Genomic DNA, 18,972 nt, shown 5'->3' with positions numbered 1-18,972 from the left:
TGTCATCGCCTTTGGGAAAAACCCAGTTCCCATGAATTACCACATTGATGGTAGTCCACTGAACACAAAAGGTGTTATAAGAGATCTTGGAACACAGGTTGACAACAACCTCTCTTTTGACCACCACATTGCCACTGTGGTCAGAAAGTCCTTCTATGTGGCACATCTCATTACTAAGGGTTTTGCATCCAGCAAGAAAGAGGTCATTGTCTCCCTCTACTCTTCCCTCATTAGGCCAGTCATCGAGTACAGTGCCCCATTTGGCATGTACCTCACTATACACCTGCAACAACTGGAGAGGCTGCAAAAGTAACTCGCAAAGAAGATCCTAGGCCTTAAACACTTGTTCTATATGGACAGACTCAAAAAACTCCAACTATTCTCTGTCTCATATTGCCTACTTAGAGGTGATCTCTGCTTGACTTACAAAGCTATATCTGGCCCAGCTCTATTAGAAATCCTACATCTAAAGGAATCCCAGTCCCTCCGCACCACACGCTCCAGAGACCTCAACCTCATTACCACAATCAACAGGACATGTTGGAGGGACAGGTTCATAACCCAGAGACTGCCCATGCTGTGGACTAGACTTCCCATACATGTCAAACAGAGCACCTCACTGGCCTTCTTCAAGAGAAATCTTGATGAGTGGATGGGAAATAGAAAATTCACCCCGGGATCACTACAGTGGCTAAACTTGACAGAGGCACTGGGAACTAAGGTCGGGTGGCACAATTCCAGGTTAATCCTACAGGTTAGGCTTGTAAAGACTCCAGAGCCATTAGCCTAGTACACACCTATGAACCTATATCTATCTCTCCAAGCATAACCTGTTCATGTCAGAAGTTAGATTAAAATCCCTGGACCGAGTGACCCTCATGCAGTTTGATTTACAAAAATGTGTAGCATTTCCTTTTGGGCCGGGTCAGAGATTGCTCTGTATGCCAGGCACAGGCCACCCCTTAGCAACATGTAGGAGACAGAATACAGTGACAGGGCTTTCAGTCTTTCCATGTAAGACTTGATTTGTGTACCCTGTAATTTATTGGTGAGAAACCTTTGTGGTCTCTACAATTGTTGCAGGTGTCTGGGGAGGTACATGCACAAGGGAGCATTGTACTTAGTTACTGGTCTGATGAGGGCCAAGTATAATGTAATTATAACATCCTTAGATCTAGATAAGATGCCTTTACTTATAAGATGTGCCACATAGAAGGATTTCCTTACTACTGTGGATATGTGGTGGTCACAGCTCTGGTTGCTGTCAGCCTGAGTATCTAGATTACCTACCACTGGGTCTACACTTGGGGGGATGCTCTCTATAATGTAATTAGCATGGATGTCAGCATTCCCAAAAGGAATAATAATCCATTTTTTTGCATTTAGCTTTAATCCATGGCTTTGGCCTCAATCATTTGTCTGCATTAACCCTGTCTGTAGTATTATCATTAGGGTCACTGCAAAAATATCCATTCAGAATTGCCATTGAGCTGAAACAGCTGATGTTCATAGGGTTCATTTGCATATATCCCATGTGCTTCTGATAGAAGAGGTTTGGAAGGTCACTCAGTGAAAGTTCTAACTTTGCTGGAGTCTTCATTTTTGTTTTTACTGATTGTTTTTTAAGTGACCTTCTCACTCATTGTTTTAGTTTGTTGTTTGGGATATTTTTGCAGTGACCCTAATGATAATGGGCATCAGCTGGGTATAACAGCCCTGTGTTTCTAATGCTTAGTCAAGCACTCTGCTTGTGCTGTGCTGATGAGGTCATAACAAGGCCAAAATATACATATCCACAGCTAGTGAGGTTTGGCTTTCTTGGCCAGAAATTGTCCATTAAAATGATGAAACAAGTCATGGGCATTCAGAATTGCCATTGAGCTGAAATGCCTGATGTTCATAAGGTTCATTTGCATATATCCCATGTGCCTCTGATACAAGAGGTTTGGGAGGTCACTCAGTGGAAGTTCTAGCTTTGCTGGAATTTTCATTTTTGTTTTTACTGATTTGATTTTAAGTGACCTTCTCACTCATTGTTTTAAATATGAAGATATTTCTACAGAAAGTTGGCATACCTATGGGCACTAGTTGTGCCAATAACTACGCCAACATTGTGATGGCCCAGTGGGAGAACAAATTCATATTACACTCTTCATTTGCACCTCATATTATGGCATATAATAGGTTTGTAGATGACCTCTTTTTTGTTTGGATGGGCACGGATGCACAATTGATGCATTTTATAAGTTATGTTAATGGGATTGTTCCTTTTTTGAAATTTACCCATAAGTTTTCTAGTAAGGAAATTGATTTTTTAGATGCCAAGCTCATTGTGGATGAGGGTTGCAGACTGACCACTACACCGATTAGAAAAGAATGTAGGAGAAATATCATGGTACACCATGGTAGCATGCACCCTGGACATATTTTCAGGAATGTAGTCGAAGGACAGGGCATGCATATTTCTAGATTGAACAACAAAGATAATTTATATAATAGTGATGTCAGGAAGCTGAAGCAGGATTTTTCATGTAGGGGTTATAGAAAATGAGAGGTTGATATAGCACTTCAAGTGAGCTCTATTGATAGAGAAGGTAGGGCCTCCACCCTTTCTACTATGATATTTGTGATCCAGGGATTGCTGATTCTTTGGAAAAGGAATCAGTGTGTGCTAAAAAGGATGTTTCTTTATCCCTACACTATACTAGTGATGTTATTAATATCCTACGTATAGTAAATTAAAATTGGTCCATTTTGCATCTAGATGAAGGTTTGAAGAAAGTGGTAGGTGATAAATCCAGTTATGTTTTCAAGAATAGGAAAAGCCTCATGACAGTTGTGTTATAAGAATAAGTCCCAGGGTGGCAGTGTTGTAAACACCTTGCGTTAAGGAACCACTAGGTGTATGAATTGCAATTTTTGTAAATATATAGATGTTTCCACTAGCTTCATCCATCCTATTACCCACATTAGATATGAGTTTAGAGCACAAGCTAATTGTAGAAGTAGGGTTTTGGTGTATTTGGCTAGTTGTAGAGTCTGTAACTGTTTCTATATAGGTAAAACAAACAGATCCTGATGGAGCTGGTTAGGGAGCATCAGTACAGCATACTGATCAGTACACAAGATATGCGTAATGCTTTAGCAAAACGCTGTGGAGAATGTGGGAATGAACATGTTTTTGGCTTCAGAGTAGTAGTAATGGTAACACCTAGTGGAGATGTTAAGAATTACACTGAAGGACGTGAGTTGTACTGGATTATTAGTTTGCAGGCTGAAAACTATCCAGGTATTAATGGAAGGACTTCCGTTAAGCCTATACTAAAGGGACGGGGTCTTTTTAAATGAGTGATGTATTATTTGGCATGTTATTGCTGTTTGTTTTTTATTGGCTGGTTTGAATTAATGTGTTAATGAATTTATTTTTATAAATATATCTGATTTTACTATGTTCTATGGTCTGATGAAGCACAGTTGTTTGTGTGAAAGCGCTTACCTATTTATTAAAATCAGTTTCAGTTATATGCTCTTGGCTGTGGCTTGGTGTTTTTCATTCTTTCTTGGATAATGTCAGAACAGTTGGTGGTGAGAATGACATCCTTTGTGTATGCAACAGGAAACAGAATGAATATCCAATGTTTATAAGTCATATTTTTATATAAAAATTTTTGAAAATCTTTTAATAAAAGTTTCATATAATAGAGAAAGTTACTTGGGAGTTTGTTAAGGCAAAATATATTTTTTAAAATCCAAATAAATAGATTGTTTAATATTAAGAGTTTGTTAAAACTGGATATCTCATTCATGTTAAAACATGGGACTTCTTGAAATTTTTTCCATCTTTCTGAAAAATTTTCATTAATTAGTAAAGCGATAGTTTTAATCACCACTGATATAGAATATAAGTCCAGATCTGGTAAACCTATCCCACCTAGATGCCAATTTTTAATATGATGGATGAGGACTATTTGAGTTTATTTGGATACCACATGTCCTTCAAGACCATTGTATTAAATTCCTTTATCGGTGTTTTTGGAGACATTCATGATGTGGATTTTATAATATAAAGTATCTTGGGTAAAATGGTCATTTTAACAATTGAAAGTTTCTCATCCATAGTGAATGTGAGATGTTTCCACTTAGTTATTAAGCTGTTTATAGAAGATAAGCAATTATTGTGATTATGCTTTATTATCTCATTTATATTGTTAGCTAATATAACACCCAAATAAGTTAAGCTGTTAGTTTTAACCAAGTATTTAATACATTTCTGATTCCCAAAATTTGGTATCTGAATTAATAGGGAATATTTTTGTTTTTTTTTTCATTAAAAATTAAGCCAGATTTCTTTTGAAAAAATTCCATGAGATGAAATATAGTTTGTAAAATGTTATTTGTGCCTTTAATAGTAAGGAGAATATCATCTGCAAATAGTTGTACTTTGGAGATTGTTTCAAGGTTCAAAGAAAATCCCTCACTGTCTGGATTCATTCTTATATAATTAGCTAAGGACTCCATTATGAGAGTAAATAGCAAAGGGGAAAATGGGACATCCTTGTTTAGTTTCTTTGATTCTTTGGGATATATATAAACCAATCTTTATATATGCCTGACTTCCATTATAAAAGTGCAAAATAAGATGTATGAATTTATTAGAAAAATTTAAAGATTCTAAGATAAGGTTGGTAGGTGGCAATTGGTGTGTTGTAGTGGGCAGTTACTGTGATTATGTGTTACTGTCTTTTTAAACTACTTAATTATTTTACAGGAAATTATGTTTGCTTTGTCAACCAATGGCTGTAAGGGTTAGGGTATTTACATATGGCATTTTCTGTTTGTTCTTGTTCTGATGAAGTCTTGTGATTTTGATGAAAGCACTTAACTTTTTTCAATACATTTTCTGGCTTTAGTGCTGCAGTGTTCCTTTGGTGATCCTCTTCATATATTTTTTATTTGGTTTTGGTATTCATTGTTTCTAAGTTTGTTTTAGTCATGGATGGAGGGGAGCAACCCAGTAGCACTGGCAGCATGGACTTGAACATTATTGCTCAAATGGTGGCAACACTTGCATCTACTGTTGCTGGGCTTTCCGCTAAGGTAGAGTCACTTTTGGGTCAATTAGTGGATCATCGTAGTCAGGGGCTCAATAAAACTGGTATATCGAGTCCTGACATCTCAATGATTACTCCAGCACAAAGGAGCACTAATTCTAACAATCACTCTTATGAACGAGGTCTGGCAGGCAGCAGTAACATTAATGGGAGTGGACTAGCATCTAGCAACACGCTAGATGCATGTAATGACAACATGCCATAATTTTCGGTTGAGCAATGGCTCAGGAACGGAATTATCTTTGATGGATAGAATATGAATGCTACCAACCAACACAGCAGTCTCGAGGAACAATTTTGGGGTTTTAAGGAAGCCTTATTCAGGTAAAAACGTTTGCAATTGGAAAATGAATATCTGCATGAGTGTGTAAGGAGAGAGCAGATTCCCAAGGGTCTTCGGACATGGAAGTATCCGACTGGGCTTATTAAGGACTCACAGTTACACCGGGACTTAAAGAACTTTTTCAATAAGCAAGGTTTTGAGTTGTTAAACATTTTTATTACTGATAACAATAAGATAATGGCTGCTATTTTAAAGGACATTAACAAACTTGATACTGAAATTAAGCATGATTTATTATTTGAACACAGGTTGGTTGAATTTAACAATTTATTTAAAAGTGTTGATAATGACTTGGTGCAATTGCAAAAAAGGAAAGAAAGAAAACTGGTCAGGGATAAAACTGATTATAAAGAGGGGAGGGCATACCCTGACCCACCGCTGGGCCAACAAGCTAGGTGGGCTGAAAGATGTGAAGAGATAAATGTAATTAATGAAGATGATGATGTGGTAGATTCAGTGGATGACAATGCCCCTTTAGAACCACCGCCTCTGAGGAGATCCCAGCGATTGATGAATCAGAGGGGGGGGAGACAAGGAAATGGAGGGTATGGACAAGTGAATTATCAGAATCAGTGGAGGAGGGGGAGACAACAACAACAGTATTGGAGGTGATGAATGATACCAATGAAAGGGATGGGATGTATGAATGTACCATTGTGAAGAATCTTCAGCATGATTTCAGCATTTATAATTATAGTAGGACAACTGTGAGTACTGATTGGGCAGAACTGTTCTCAAAAGGGCTTAACTTTGTGCCAACAACTGGTAGTGACATTGTCAGTACTATTTTGGAGTTTAAATTATTCACTAGGAAGTTGAATTTGGAACTCTTTTTTTTCACAAGAGGGGGCTGGACAATGCAGGTTGCAGGGAAATCTAGGCCGATTAAATAGACCAAGTACTTTCATTCCCCCTATGCACCCTACAGTACAAATGTATGAGACCCTTTGTGAAAATGAATTCAGAAAATTGGTTGCCAAAAACAATAACAAAAACCTTCTTGACAATAATGGGGCCAAGAATTTAACTAGGCAAGAAACTACATTGCTCCGTAATATTTTGGAGAACAATGAAATCAGGATTATGAAACCAGATAAGGGGGGAGGTATTGTTCTCATGGATGTGTGTGATTACAATAGTAAAATGACTGACTTATTGTATAGTGACACATACACAGAGGTTTCCAAAAACAAGTTGAATATATCCTACAGGCGTATAGATTTAGACATTGAACAACTTTTACTCAATGAGCAAATTACTGTAGAAACTTCTAGATTCTTGGAAACTAAGCATCCTAGGATTCCTACCATTTTTGGAATCCCTAAAATACATAAGAGTATCTCTGACCCCCCCCCCCCTTACAACCAATTGTCAATGGAAAAGCTTCTAAAACCTTCAGTTTGGCTAAATATATTGACAACACTGTTAAGCACACCCTCGATAACAGAGATCTGGTGATTAAGGACTCCTGAGACTTTCTGTCTAAAGTCAAGAACAGTATGTACCACGAGGACTTGATCTTGGTCACCATTGACATCTGTGACCTCTTCTCAGTAATACCCCATGATGTTGGACTAGAATGGTTCTATGACTATTTATGCTTAAACAGTACATTGAACCATGACACTATCCTTACTATCAGGTCCTATGTGGAAATGGTTCTGGACAACAATTTTATCACTTCTGAGGGGCATTTATTTAAGCACTTGCAGGGGGTGGCAATGGGCGCATGTTGTGCACTGTCATTTGCTAACATTGTATTATCACAGTGGGAAGACCTCTACGTAATGAACTCTGAATTCAAGGACATGTGGGTACTATATGGATGGTACCTGGATGATATGGTCTTATTTTGGCATGGGAGCGAGGATGACCTGAATAGGTTCTTCGTTTACATTAACAACACCACCAACTTTTTGAAATTTACCATGACCAAGGACCTTGACATCTTGAATTATCTGGATGTTACTATTAAGAAAGATCACTTTAAGGGTAGGTTTACTTCTTACCTTTATAGAAAACCTTCATATTCTAACTCTTTGTTGCATTTTGAGAGTTGCCACCCTCTGCATCAGAAAAAATCCCTTGTCAAGGGTCAATATGTGAGATTGGCCAGAATGATGTCAGACCAGGACAATTTTATTAAAGAATGTGATGTCCTAATGGGTATGTTGCAGAAAAGAGGTTACCCCCTTTAACTTTGTCAGTGACATAGCTGAAGAAGTAAAATCAAAAAGAGCTGGGGGTATTTATTCTACACTCTTGGAGAAGCCTGGAGGTTTGAATAGAACCTCTGGTTTGGTAAAAACTGACAGTTTTACTAGGGCATGTGTCCTGCCCTTCACTAGGGATTTTTTTAACATTAGAAGCATCATTTATGATTTTTGGACCATTTTTTGTTTGGATGAGAAGATCAACAAAAGGTTGGGGGAAAAACCTCTTGTGGTGTACAAAAAGGGCACCTCCTTGAAAGGTCTGGTGGAAAGGAAAAAGTTAAAGGCAGGCCTAGGAGGAACTTTTAAATGTGGGAGGTGTGGACAATGCCCCTATACATTGGACACTGATTCCATTAGAATCAGGAACTATGGTAAAATTATTACTATTAAGAAGTGTTACTGTTACACCAAGGGAGTGGTATATATTGCAACCTGTATGGTATGTGAGAGGTACTATGTGGGGAAGACAATCAGAGCCCTCAGACAAAGAATATATCAACACAACTATGATATACTGAAAAACAAAGAAACCAATGCTTTACTTAAGCATATAAAGGTACATCCAACACATTATTTTAAATTTTTTGTACTTGAACAAGTAGACCTGGGTCCACAAGGGGGGCCCGATGATGATTTCCTTGAATATTTAGAGCTCAAGTGGCAGATTAAATTAAATGCATGTCAACCACCTGGGCTCAATGACAAGTTATCCATTAGTTCTGTATTAAAACTAAAATCAGCTTTTTTTATGTGATTTTATTCAAGATTTGTGTTTTAAATCATTCTTCATTACACAACACATTAATGTCTATGTGGTTGGTAGGTGGCAATTGGTGTGTTGTAGTGGGCAGTTGCTGTGATTATGTGTTACTGTCTTTTTAAACTGCTTAATTATTTTACAGGAAATGATGTTTGCTTTGTCAACCAATGGCTGTAAGGGTTAGGGTATTTAAATATGGCATTTTCTGTTTGTTCTTGTTCTGATGAAGTCTTGTGATTTTGACGAAAGCGCTTAACTTTTTTCAATACATTTTCTGGATTTAGTGCTGCAGTGTTCCTTTGGTGATCCTCTTCATATATTTTTTACTTGGTTTTGGTATTCGTTGTTTCTAAGTTTGTTTTAGTCATGGATGGAGGGGAGCAACCCAGTAGCACTGACAGCATGGACTTGAACATTATTGCTCAAATGGTGGCAACACTTGCATCTACTGTTGCTGGGCTTTCCACTAAGGCAGAGTCACTTTTGGGTCAGTTAGTGGATCATCATAGTCAGTGGCTCAATAATACTGGTATATTGAGTCCTGACATCTCAATGATTACTCCAGCACAAAGGAGCACTAATTCTAACAGTCACTCTTATGAATGAGGTCTGGCAGGCAGCAGTAACATTAATGGGAGTGGACTAGCATCTAGCAACACGCTAGATGCACGTAATGACAACATGCCATCATTTTCGGTTGAGCAATGGCTCAGGAACAGAATTATCTTTGATGGACAGAATATGAGTGCTACCAACCAACACAGCAGTCTCGAGGAACAATTTTGGGGTTTTAAGGCAGCCTTATTCAGGTACAAATGTTTGCAATTGGAAAATGAATATCTGCATGAGTGTGTAAGGAGAGAGCAGATTCCCAAGGGCCTTCGGACATGGAAATATCCGACTGGGCTTATTAAGGACTCACAGTTACACCGGGACTTAAAGAACCTTTTCAATAAGCAAGGTTGTGAGTTGTTAAACATTTTTATTACTGATAACAATAAGAAAATGTCTGCTATTTTAAAGGACATTAACAAACTTGATACTGAAATTAAGCGTGATTTATTATTTGAACACAGGTTGGTTGAATTTAACAATTTATTTAAAAGTGTTGATAATGACTTGGTGCAATTGCAAAAAAGGAAAGAAAGAAAACTGTGCAGGGATAAAACTGATTATGATGAGGGGAGGGCATACCGTGACTCACCCCTGGGCCAACAAGCTAGGTGCGCTGAAAGATGTGAAGAGATAAATGTAATTAATGAAGATGATGATGTGGTAGATTCAGTGGATGACAATGCCCCTTTAGAACCACCGCCTCTGAGATGATCCCAGCGATTGATGAATCAGAGGGGGGGGGACAAGGGAATGGAGGGTATGGACAAGTGAATTATCAGAATCAATGGAGGAGGGGGAGACAACAACAACAGTATTGGAGGTGATGAATGATACCAATGACATGGATGGGATGTATGAATGTACCATTGTGAAGAATCATGAGCATGATTTCAGCATTTATAATTATAGTAGGACAACTGTAAGTACTGATTGGGCAGAACTGTTCTCAAAAGGGCTCAACTTTGTGCCAACAACTGGTAGTGACATTGTCAATACTATTTTGGAGTTTAAATTATTCACTAGGAAGTTGAATTTGGGACTCTTTTTTTCACAAGAGGGGGCTGGACAATGCACGTTGCAGGGAAATCTAGGCCGATTAAATAGACCAAGTACTTTCATTCCCCCTATGCACCCTACAGTACAAATGTTTGAGACCCTTTGTGAAAATGAATTCAGAAAAGTGGTTGCCAAAAACAATAACAAAAACCTTCTTGACAATAATGGGGCCAATAATTTAACTAGGCAAGGAACTACATTGCTCCGTAATATTTTGGAGAATGATGAAATCAGGATTATGAACCCGGATAAGGGGGGAGGTATTGTTATCATGGATGTGTGTGATTACAATAGTAAAATGACTGACTTATTGTATAGTGACACATACACAGAGGTTTCCAAAAACTAGTTGAATATATCCTACAGGTGTATAGATTTAGACATTGAACAACTTTTACTCAATGAGCAAATTACTGTAGAAACTTCTAGATTCTTGGAAACTAAGCATCCTAGGATTCCTACCATTTTTGGAATCCCTAAAATACATAAGAGTATCTCTGACCCCCCCCCCCTTACGACTAATTGTCAATGCAAAAGCTTCTAAAACCTTAAGTTTGGCTAAATATATTGACAACACTGTTAAGCACACCCTCGATAACAGAGACCTGGTGATCAAGGACTCCTGGGACTTTCTGTCTAAAGTCAAGAACAGTATGTACCACAAGGACTTGATCTTGGTCACCATTGACATCTGTGACCTCTTCTCAGTATTACCCCATGATGTTGGACTAGAATGGTTCTATGACTGTTTATGCTTAAACAGTACATTGAATCATGACACTATCCTTACTATCAGGTCCTGTATGGAAATGGTTCTGGACAACAATTTTATCACTTTTGAGGGGCATTTATTCAAGCAGGTGCAGGGGGTGGCAATGGGCGCATGTTGCGCACCGTAATTTGCTAACATTGTATTAGCACAGTGGGAAGACCTCTACGTAATGAACTCTGAATTCAAGGACATGTGGGTACTATATGGATGGTACCTGGATGATATGGTCTTATTTTGGCATGGGAGCGAAGATGACCTGAATAGGTTCTTCGTTTACATTAACAACACCACCAATTTTTTGAAATTTACCATGACCAAGGACCTTGACACCTTGCATTATCTGGATGTTACTATTAAGAAAGATTACTTTAAGGGTAGGGTTACTTTGCACCTTTATAGAAAACCTACATATTCTAACTCTTTGTTGCATTTTGAGAGTTGCCACCCTCTGCATCAGAAAAAATCCCTTGTCAAGGGTCAATATGTGAGATTGGCCAGAATGATGTCAGACCAGGACGATTTTATTAAAGAATGTGATGTCCTAATGGGTATGTTGCAGAAAAGAGGTTACCCCCTTTAACTTTGTCAGTGACATAGCTGAAGAAGTAAAATCAAAAAGAGCTGGGGGTATTTATTCTACACTCTTGGAGAAGCCTGGAGGTTTGATCAGAACCTCTGGTTTGGTAAAAACTGACAGTTTACTAGGGCATGTGTCCTGCCCTTCACCAGTGATTTTTTTTTTTACATTAGAAGCATCATTTATGATTTTTGGACCATTTTTTGTTTGGATGAGAAGATCAACAAAAGGTTGGGGAAAAACCTCTTGTGGTTTATAAAAAGGGCACCTCCTTGAAAGGCCTGGTGGAAAGGAAAAAGTTAAAGGCAGGCCAAGGTGGAACTTTTAAATGTGGGAGGTGTGGACAATGCCCCTATATATTGGACACTGATTCCATTAGAGTCAGGAACTATGGTAAAATTACTACTATTAAGAAGTGTTACTGTTACACCAAAGGAGTGGTATATATTGCAACCTGTATGGTATGTGAGGGGTACTATGTGGGGAAGACAATCAGAGCCCTCAGACAAAGAATATATCAACACAACTATGATATACTAAAAAAGACAGAAACCAATGCCTTATTTAAGCATATAAAGGTACATCTGACACATTATTTTAAATTTTTTGTACTTGAACAAGTAGACTTGGGTCCACGAGGGGGGCCCGATGATGACTTCCTTGAATATTTAGAGCTCAAGTGGCAGATTAAATTAAATGCATGTCAACCATCTGGGCTCAATGACAAGTTATCCATTAGTTCTCTATTAAAACTAAAATCAGCTTTTTTTATGTGATTTTATTCAAGATCTGTGTTTTAAATCATACTTCAATACACAACACATTAATGTCTATGTGGTTGGTAGGTGGCAATTGGTGTGTTGTAGTGGGTAGTTGCTGTGATTATGTGTTACTGTCTTTTTAAACTGCTTAATTATTTTACAGGAAATGATGTTTGCTTTGTCAACCAATGGCTGTAAGGGTTAGGGTACTTAAATATGGCATTTTCTGTTTGTTCTTGTTCTGATGAAGTCTTGTGATTTTGACAAAAGCGCTTAACTTTTTTTCAATAAATTTTCTGGATTTAGTGCTGCAGTGTTCCTTTGGTGATCCTCTTCATATATTTTTTACTTGGTTTTGGTATTCGTTGTTTCTAAGTCTGATAATGAAATAGTTTTGTCTAAAGAATTAATCTGTTAGACAGTTAATTTGTTTTTGGTATATTTCTTTATAAATGATCTTATAGATTCTTTAGGGTCTAAATTTGTTGAGCTTTGATAAATTTTGTTAAAATAATCTCTAAGTTCCACTAATATATCTCCTAGATCAGTTACCCTTTCCTTTTTTTTTCGCTGTATAAATCTCTTTAATATGGTTAATTTTACTGAGCCTCTTGGCTTTGATGGCCAACTTATTTAAAGATTTAGGGTTAATAGAAAACTTTATGAATTTATATCTTTCTAAATTAATCTTGATTTTATGATTAAGAATTTCTACGTATTTATTATTCAAAGTATTAATTTCTTCAACCCTACTAGATTTGATTATCTGATTATGTAGTATTAATTTATTAATTTTCTCTTGGAGTGGTTTTAATTCCATGTCCCAATGTTTTTTTTTTAATTACTGTACCAGTTTATTATTCTCCCATAAAGGTAAGCTTTTAAAGCATCCCAGATGTAAATGTCAGATGCGTCCTTAATACTGTAGCGATTAATACAATTTTTTGTTTCAGAAATAATGAATTATTTAAAATCTGATAGGGTAGTTAGATGTGCTGGGATTCTTTTAATTTGGATACAGTAGTTTGAGTTCATTAATAGATCAAAAGATATAGCATTATGATCAGATAATGGGCATGAATGTACTTTAACTTTGTTTAGATTGTTGACTAACTGATTAGAAATATAAACTCTATCAATTCTAGAATATGAACCATGCCTATGAGAAAAATATGTATAATAAAGTGAATTTGAATCTGCAAAATAATTAATGTCTCTAATATGGTATGTATCTAAAAATTCGGTTAAATTTTTTGCTGATATTGTTACTCTTCTTTTACTAATAGCTGTCAAATCTTTTTCATTAACTATACAATTGAAATCCCCTGCTAAAATAATATTTCCTTTGAATAATTGTACTATTTGGTTTAAATGTTGTTTGTATGAATACCTATCCATGGTATCCAATAGATGTTAATTATTGGGTATAATTTCCTATTAAGTTCTAGTGGAACAGAGCAAAACATACCTTTATCATCATTGTACGTGTCTATTATTTTAATATATGGCTGAGTATTGTTCCATAGAATTGCAACACATACCTCTCTTCCTTTGTTGATGATGTGAACTAGATCGAATTGTATATTTTCTATTAAGTCTGTTTATGTCATCTTTTAGTAAGTGTGTTTCTTGTAAAAAAAACAACATTAGGGTTAAAAAGATTTAAATATTTATATAAACTTCCCCTTTTGCAACTGTTATTTAACCCATTTATATTAATAGATAGACATTTTAATAATAACATAAAGAACAATGGATGAGTTTACTATAATGATGATTAGTAACATATTAAGTATATACTTATGAATTTTTATTCATACTAAATTGAAATTATTTGTAATATTTCTGCAGTCCAAATAATGTAAGGCAATAGTGTAGATTACACCATTTAAGTGCTTAGACACCAAAAAAAAGAACTAATAATAACTATATACAATAAAACTAGAATTCTGTATGAGGCAGTCATTCTGATGTGCATGTAACTGGGAAGCCAGGACACTGGCATTTCACTGCACCATCTGCCTGGCATTTTGGTACCACATGCAATTGAGACCTTGTGAAGTACATGCCCCAGGTGTTAAGGAGTACCAGGATCACATGTTGAGAAATGGCTATATTACATAAATGGGGAATCTTGAGCATAGCACTAATTTCAGCTGATAAACCAGTCCATGGAGGAGAGGTTATGGCCATGGTTATAGTACAGGAGGGGGGGGGCTGTGCATGGCACTAACTGCAACAGCTAAATAGGTGTATAAGGAGTGGCTGTGATCATACATTTTGGTATCCTACACCATACCATGCACACCCACTGGCTGACATGTTTTGCTCACAGGTGGACATGTTCCAGCATGGTCATTTAAGAGAGTTCATTGCTCATGAGAACAAAGTACTACTAGAAGCCTTCCTCACACATGGCATGCAGCTCCTGGGCAAAAGTGCCACAGACAAACATTATCAGGACCACATTAGTCGGGGGCTGATGCAGGATGTGAATTTTGTGGCTTTTCTTAATAGGACACTACATCACATCTGACAAAAGGTTACTGATATGATACTCCATGTTGAGGCAAAGACACAGGGCATTGCAACAGACAGTTCAACCACAGGGGCAGACCACCAACACTAAAAAGGCTTACCAGAGCTGAGGAGTTTTTGGCATCACTTGGCCATGGGGGGTGTAACCTCATATCTAGTGTGGCTTGGATGTTGGAGCTGAGCTGGCACAATCCACCTGTGTGCCACTCAGGTTAATAATGCTCATTACAGTACAGTATAGCACTTTGCACTGTATTTGGAAGGGAAGATTAACCAAGACCGACTTGCATATTTTTCTTTCCGGTTTCCTCTGGTCTGCAACTGCAGCTACATGCATAACAAGGTAGGCTTGTCAAAGTGTACTGTTGCTACATTTTAATGTATCACATGCTAAGAGAGCCACATCAGGTAACTCCTATTTAAACCCACCCACTTACCACACCTGGTGGTACTGTTATGCAGAAGTAACCATAAAACATTTACAATGCCAGGGTAATCCTATGAGCTAGGTCTGTAAAGGCTCCAGGGCCATTAGCTTAGTACACACCTATGAACCTATGAAAAAGGGGAGTGTCCAAGACAGCTGTTACCTCAATCTCTTTAGAACCTCAAAGTTCAGTAATAATCCCCTGATGGGACAAAGGTGCTCATCTAACATAAATAAAGCCAGATTGTTTGAGAGAATGAGACTACTCAGCCATGTCTTGTTTTTTGTTTTTGCACAGGAATACTTGATTTTTGAGTTCCTTTTCTGCAGTTACTTTGTTTTGGCCTACTGAGATCTGTATTAGCCGACAGCACATCTAAATATTGAAAAGGAAGTTACTACCCAACATTAATGTCCTAAAGTGATTGAAGTTATGGTTAGTGCCAACTTGGAGAGATGCCCTTTTGCTGGTACATTTTAATATCTAGTGGAATGCATGCCAAAGCGGTGGTAAAAGGGTAATATGTGTGTGGGCAGATAATGTCATGTGTGCTTTTGCCTTTATAGTTTCTACTCATGCAGGGTCCTGAGGAACAACAGGGTAACATAGGACTTCTGTCAACAGGGTCGCTGCGGCTGGTAGTGATGGCAACATGGAAGTGGCATGGTGCTGTGGCACTATGGCACTATGTGTGTGACACTACAAGAGGAGTGGTCACACATATCCACAATACAAAGTTCCTTCATGCGGTACATGCTGAGTACACAGCCTCACCAAGGTATAATGGACATCTTCTGTCTGAGAGTCTCACAAGCATATGCAATGTGCACTGTCTGTGATGCATGCATCCCTGATATGGGCTACAATGCTTGGCATTAGTTAGTAGATGTGCAGATCATTGATGCAGGTGAAGTAACTTGCTACTCATAGCATTATGGAGATGGTGAGTGTGCTCAGTAGATTCTAGGATGGTGTGCAACAACTACACAATGACATGGTATATAAGGGCAAAGAGCAAGCAGTGCTGCGGAGGTCACAGATGGCAAATGTAGGTTGTCTTGCTGTCTCCAAGAGATGCCACAACTACCATTTAGTGCACTTCCAGAGGCCATGTCACCCATGTCAATGGACAGGTCTGGATATGAAGAGGTTGGGCACAGACCATCCCAAGTCACACTAGATGAGACTGTTGGCAAGACGCATCACGATCACTTGTGGGCACACAGCCTGCCTTACTGTGTCATCCACTGTATGGCTGACTACACTCCTCCAGCAAGTAGCCTGGGACACCTTATCAGGCTACACATGCATGTTCACATATTTCTGCCTTTCTCTATCACCTTTGAGCTCATAGCCTGCCACCCCTACGTATGGTCACTGACCACTTCTTGGGCAGCAGTACTCATTAGGATCAGTATTACCTGCCAGGGTAAACTTTCACTGTCCTGTAGTTCAACTCTTTCCCTGCTGTAGACAGCATTAAACCACAACATTGTAAGCTAACACAGTGGAAAATGCCAACTTTGATGTCATGACAGCTTGAGCTCATGAATGGATGATGCCGACTCCACACAACCTTGCAGAGTATTTGAATACTGTCTTCACCACCCACTACCCTAGCCCATCATATATTGTTGCAGTCACCTGTCACTGTGTCCCTCCCCCAGTCTGTGCTAATAGTAATGATAGTGTCTTGCCTCCCCCCCTTATGGATTTGGTGATGTCTGATGCACAGCATGGGGCAGTCCATGCACTGATCTACATAGCTTAGGTGAGATAATGAATGCATATATTGTTCTGTGTTGTCTATGTCATGGCCCATTTTGTGGACCAGACATGTACCTCTGTCTATGTTGAAATGTACTGCACCCATGTTTGTCTTGGCTGTGGTACTGCTGTTGCTGCATGTACCTCACCTGACTTTCCACCCTGCCCTTCTGCTGCTGCTAGCACTTGTATGAAAGAACCTGCTATGACATTCACTTGCATCTCCATGTGTTTGCTCAGTGACATTTTGTGTAGCATAGTGTATACAACAACATTCTTGCTGTAGATTTCTGAGCTCTGTTGGAATTCCCCTCCTGATGTATGTAACCAGCTGAGGCACCCCTTGAGTAGGGAGAGCACCAGTTCCACTGCATTATGAATTTCAGCATGTACTGCATTATAGGCCAGTTTTTCATTAGTATGAATTTTCTGAAGAATATGAGGTCTGAAACTTAAACGTCTGTCATATTTTAGTAACTTCATTCCTTGATGATTTGCCTAAAAACCACAAATTTTGAGCAGAAAACCAAAAATATGAGTCAGTAATCTACACATTCTGTGAAACTATGTACAGTTGAGTGGTACAAGAATATTTATGTGCACCTAAATGGTATAAAAAGTAGCAACTGCAGTGCATTCAAAGTGTGTCATCATTTTTTTTATTTTAATAGATGTGTTTTTTTTCTTTCTAGGTATCACTAGCTGGTCCAGCTTCTGGAGTTGAATCTGCTAGGAAACAAATTCGGGTAATACTGCACGTTATACTCTCACTGTGCCTTATTTTTTTAAGTCATAATTTATTAAGACTGAAGATAACATTAAAGCATTCATAAATATTCTGAGTAACAACTGTGGCAATGCAACACATTGTCCCTTTTTTCATTATTATACATTTAACTCTACTAATCCAAACAATGTTTGGACTTGCCACCCAGCTCACTTTTCAGATATTTTAATGCACTTAGTTATATATTTTCTAAAGCAAAATGAGACAAAGATAATTTTTTGTAAGATGCTCTGCAGAATGTTTATACAGTTTGATACCGTATATATCCAACTTAGATCCTGGACACTTAACTAATGTAGTCAGCATCCACCACAGACACCATCCCAGGTCGATATTAAGTTATTCAGATGCTGCTTAAGATAACATTTTTTGACACATGTTTATAGGTAGTTACCACGGCTTCCTATTGAAATGTCAGCACTCGAAATGCAGAGGGCCGAAAAGCCAAAAAAAGACCCAAAACACAGGAGAGGAGTGAATCTCAAAAATGGCTCTTCCCCTTAACACTCCTTTTTCAGAAAGGGTAAGCCCCCTTGCACCCCCCCCCCACAGAACTTATATGTATACCAAGTCCAAGAGTCCCATACCTCCGAGAAAAGAGAATATTCTGAGAAATGGCATGCCAGACTTAGTACATGTAAGTGTACTCTTTCGGCTTTTCAGTCTCTGCACTTCGGGACTTGCTATAATGGGTCCCGACATTTCAAATGGTTACCAAATTACTGCGCTTGGGATCAAGTAGACCCTTGAAGAGTCTAGCCTGATTTTTCAATTATCCCCAAAGCACTGTGTGTTAGAGTGACTTGCTGAAGATTACACAATAGGCAAATGAAGGCTGAGGGGATCAAACTGTGTACCACAGAAAATAGCTCATTAACAGCTCCTAGCCTTAATCGTCTGCACTAACTGCCAGATGGAACATCTTTATGTGGCTGGGAACCAAACCAGGATCATGTACAAGCAAAGAAACTACCCTACAACTAACCCAGACCATCACTACCAAACCCAAATCAGTATAGTAAAGATTATTTCTGCATGTCTCATAGGATACATCAGAGGTGGATATCAGTCCTCCATCCAGAACTTTCTTAACAGTCAGGTGTCCCTTGCATGTTTAGCTGCAACCTCATGCTACAGCCATTAGGAGGAGCCTGGCTAAAAAGGGGAAACGTAGCAAACCAGCAGCTCAGCAAGATAACTCCAGAGCAAGATAAATAATTCATCAGCAAGAGAGAAAAACA

The 18,972-nt window shown here is 38.2% G+C and overlaps 1 protein-coding gene across 2 annotated transcripts in view; it reads left to right on the top strand.

Annotated features, from left to right (window-relative positions):
- Positions 1 to 18,972, top strand: part of LOC122799721 (protein bicaudal C homolog 1-like) — a 1,306,264-nt gene that overhangs the window by 310,103 nt on the left and 977,189 nt on the right. For both annotated transcript variants that reach the window (XM_044068975.1, XM_044068974.1), the window contains exon 6: positions 17,637 to 17,690. In XM_044068975.1, the coding sequence (XP_043924910.1) occupies positions 17,637 to 17,690 (54 nt within the window). The remainder of the gene's footprint in view (positions 1 to 17,636; positions 17,691 to 18,972) is intronic.

The sequence above is a fragment of the Protopterus annectens genome, chromosome 4.part0, assembly GCF_019279795.1.
Source record: "Protopterus annectens isolate FY-2018-M chromosome 4.part0, PAN1.0, whole genome shotgun sequence".
NCBI lineage: Eukaryota > Metazoa > Chordata > Ceratodontiformes > Protopteridae > Protopterus > Protopterus annectens.
This window is presented reverse-complemented; position numbering and strand designations above follow the sequence as displayed.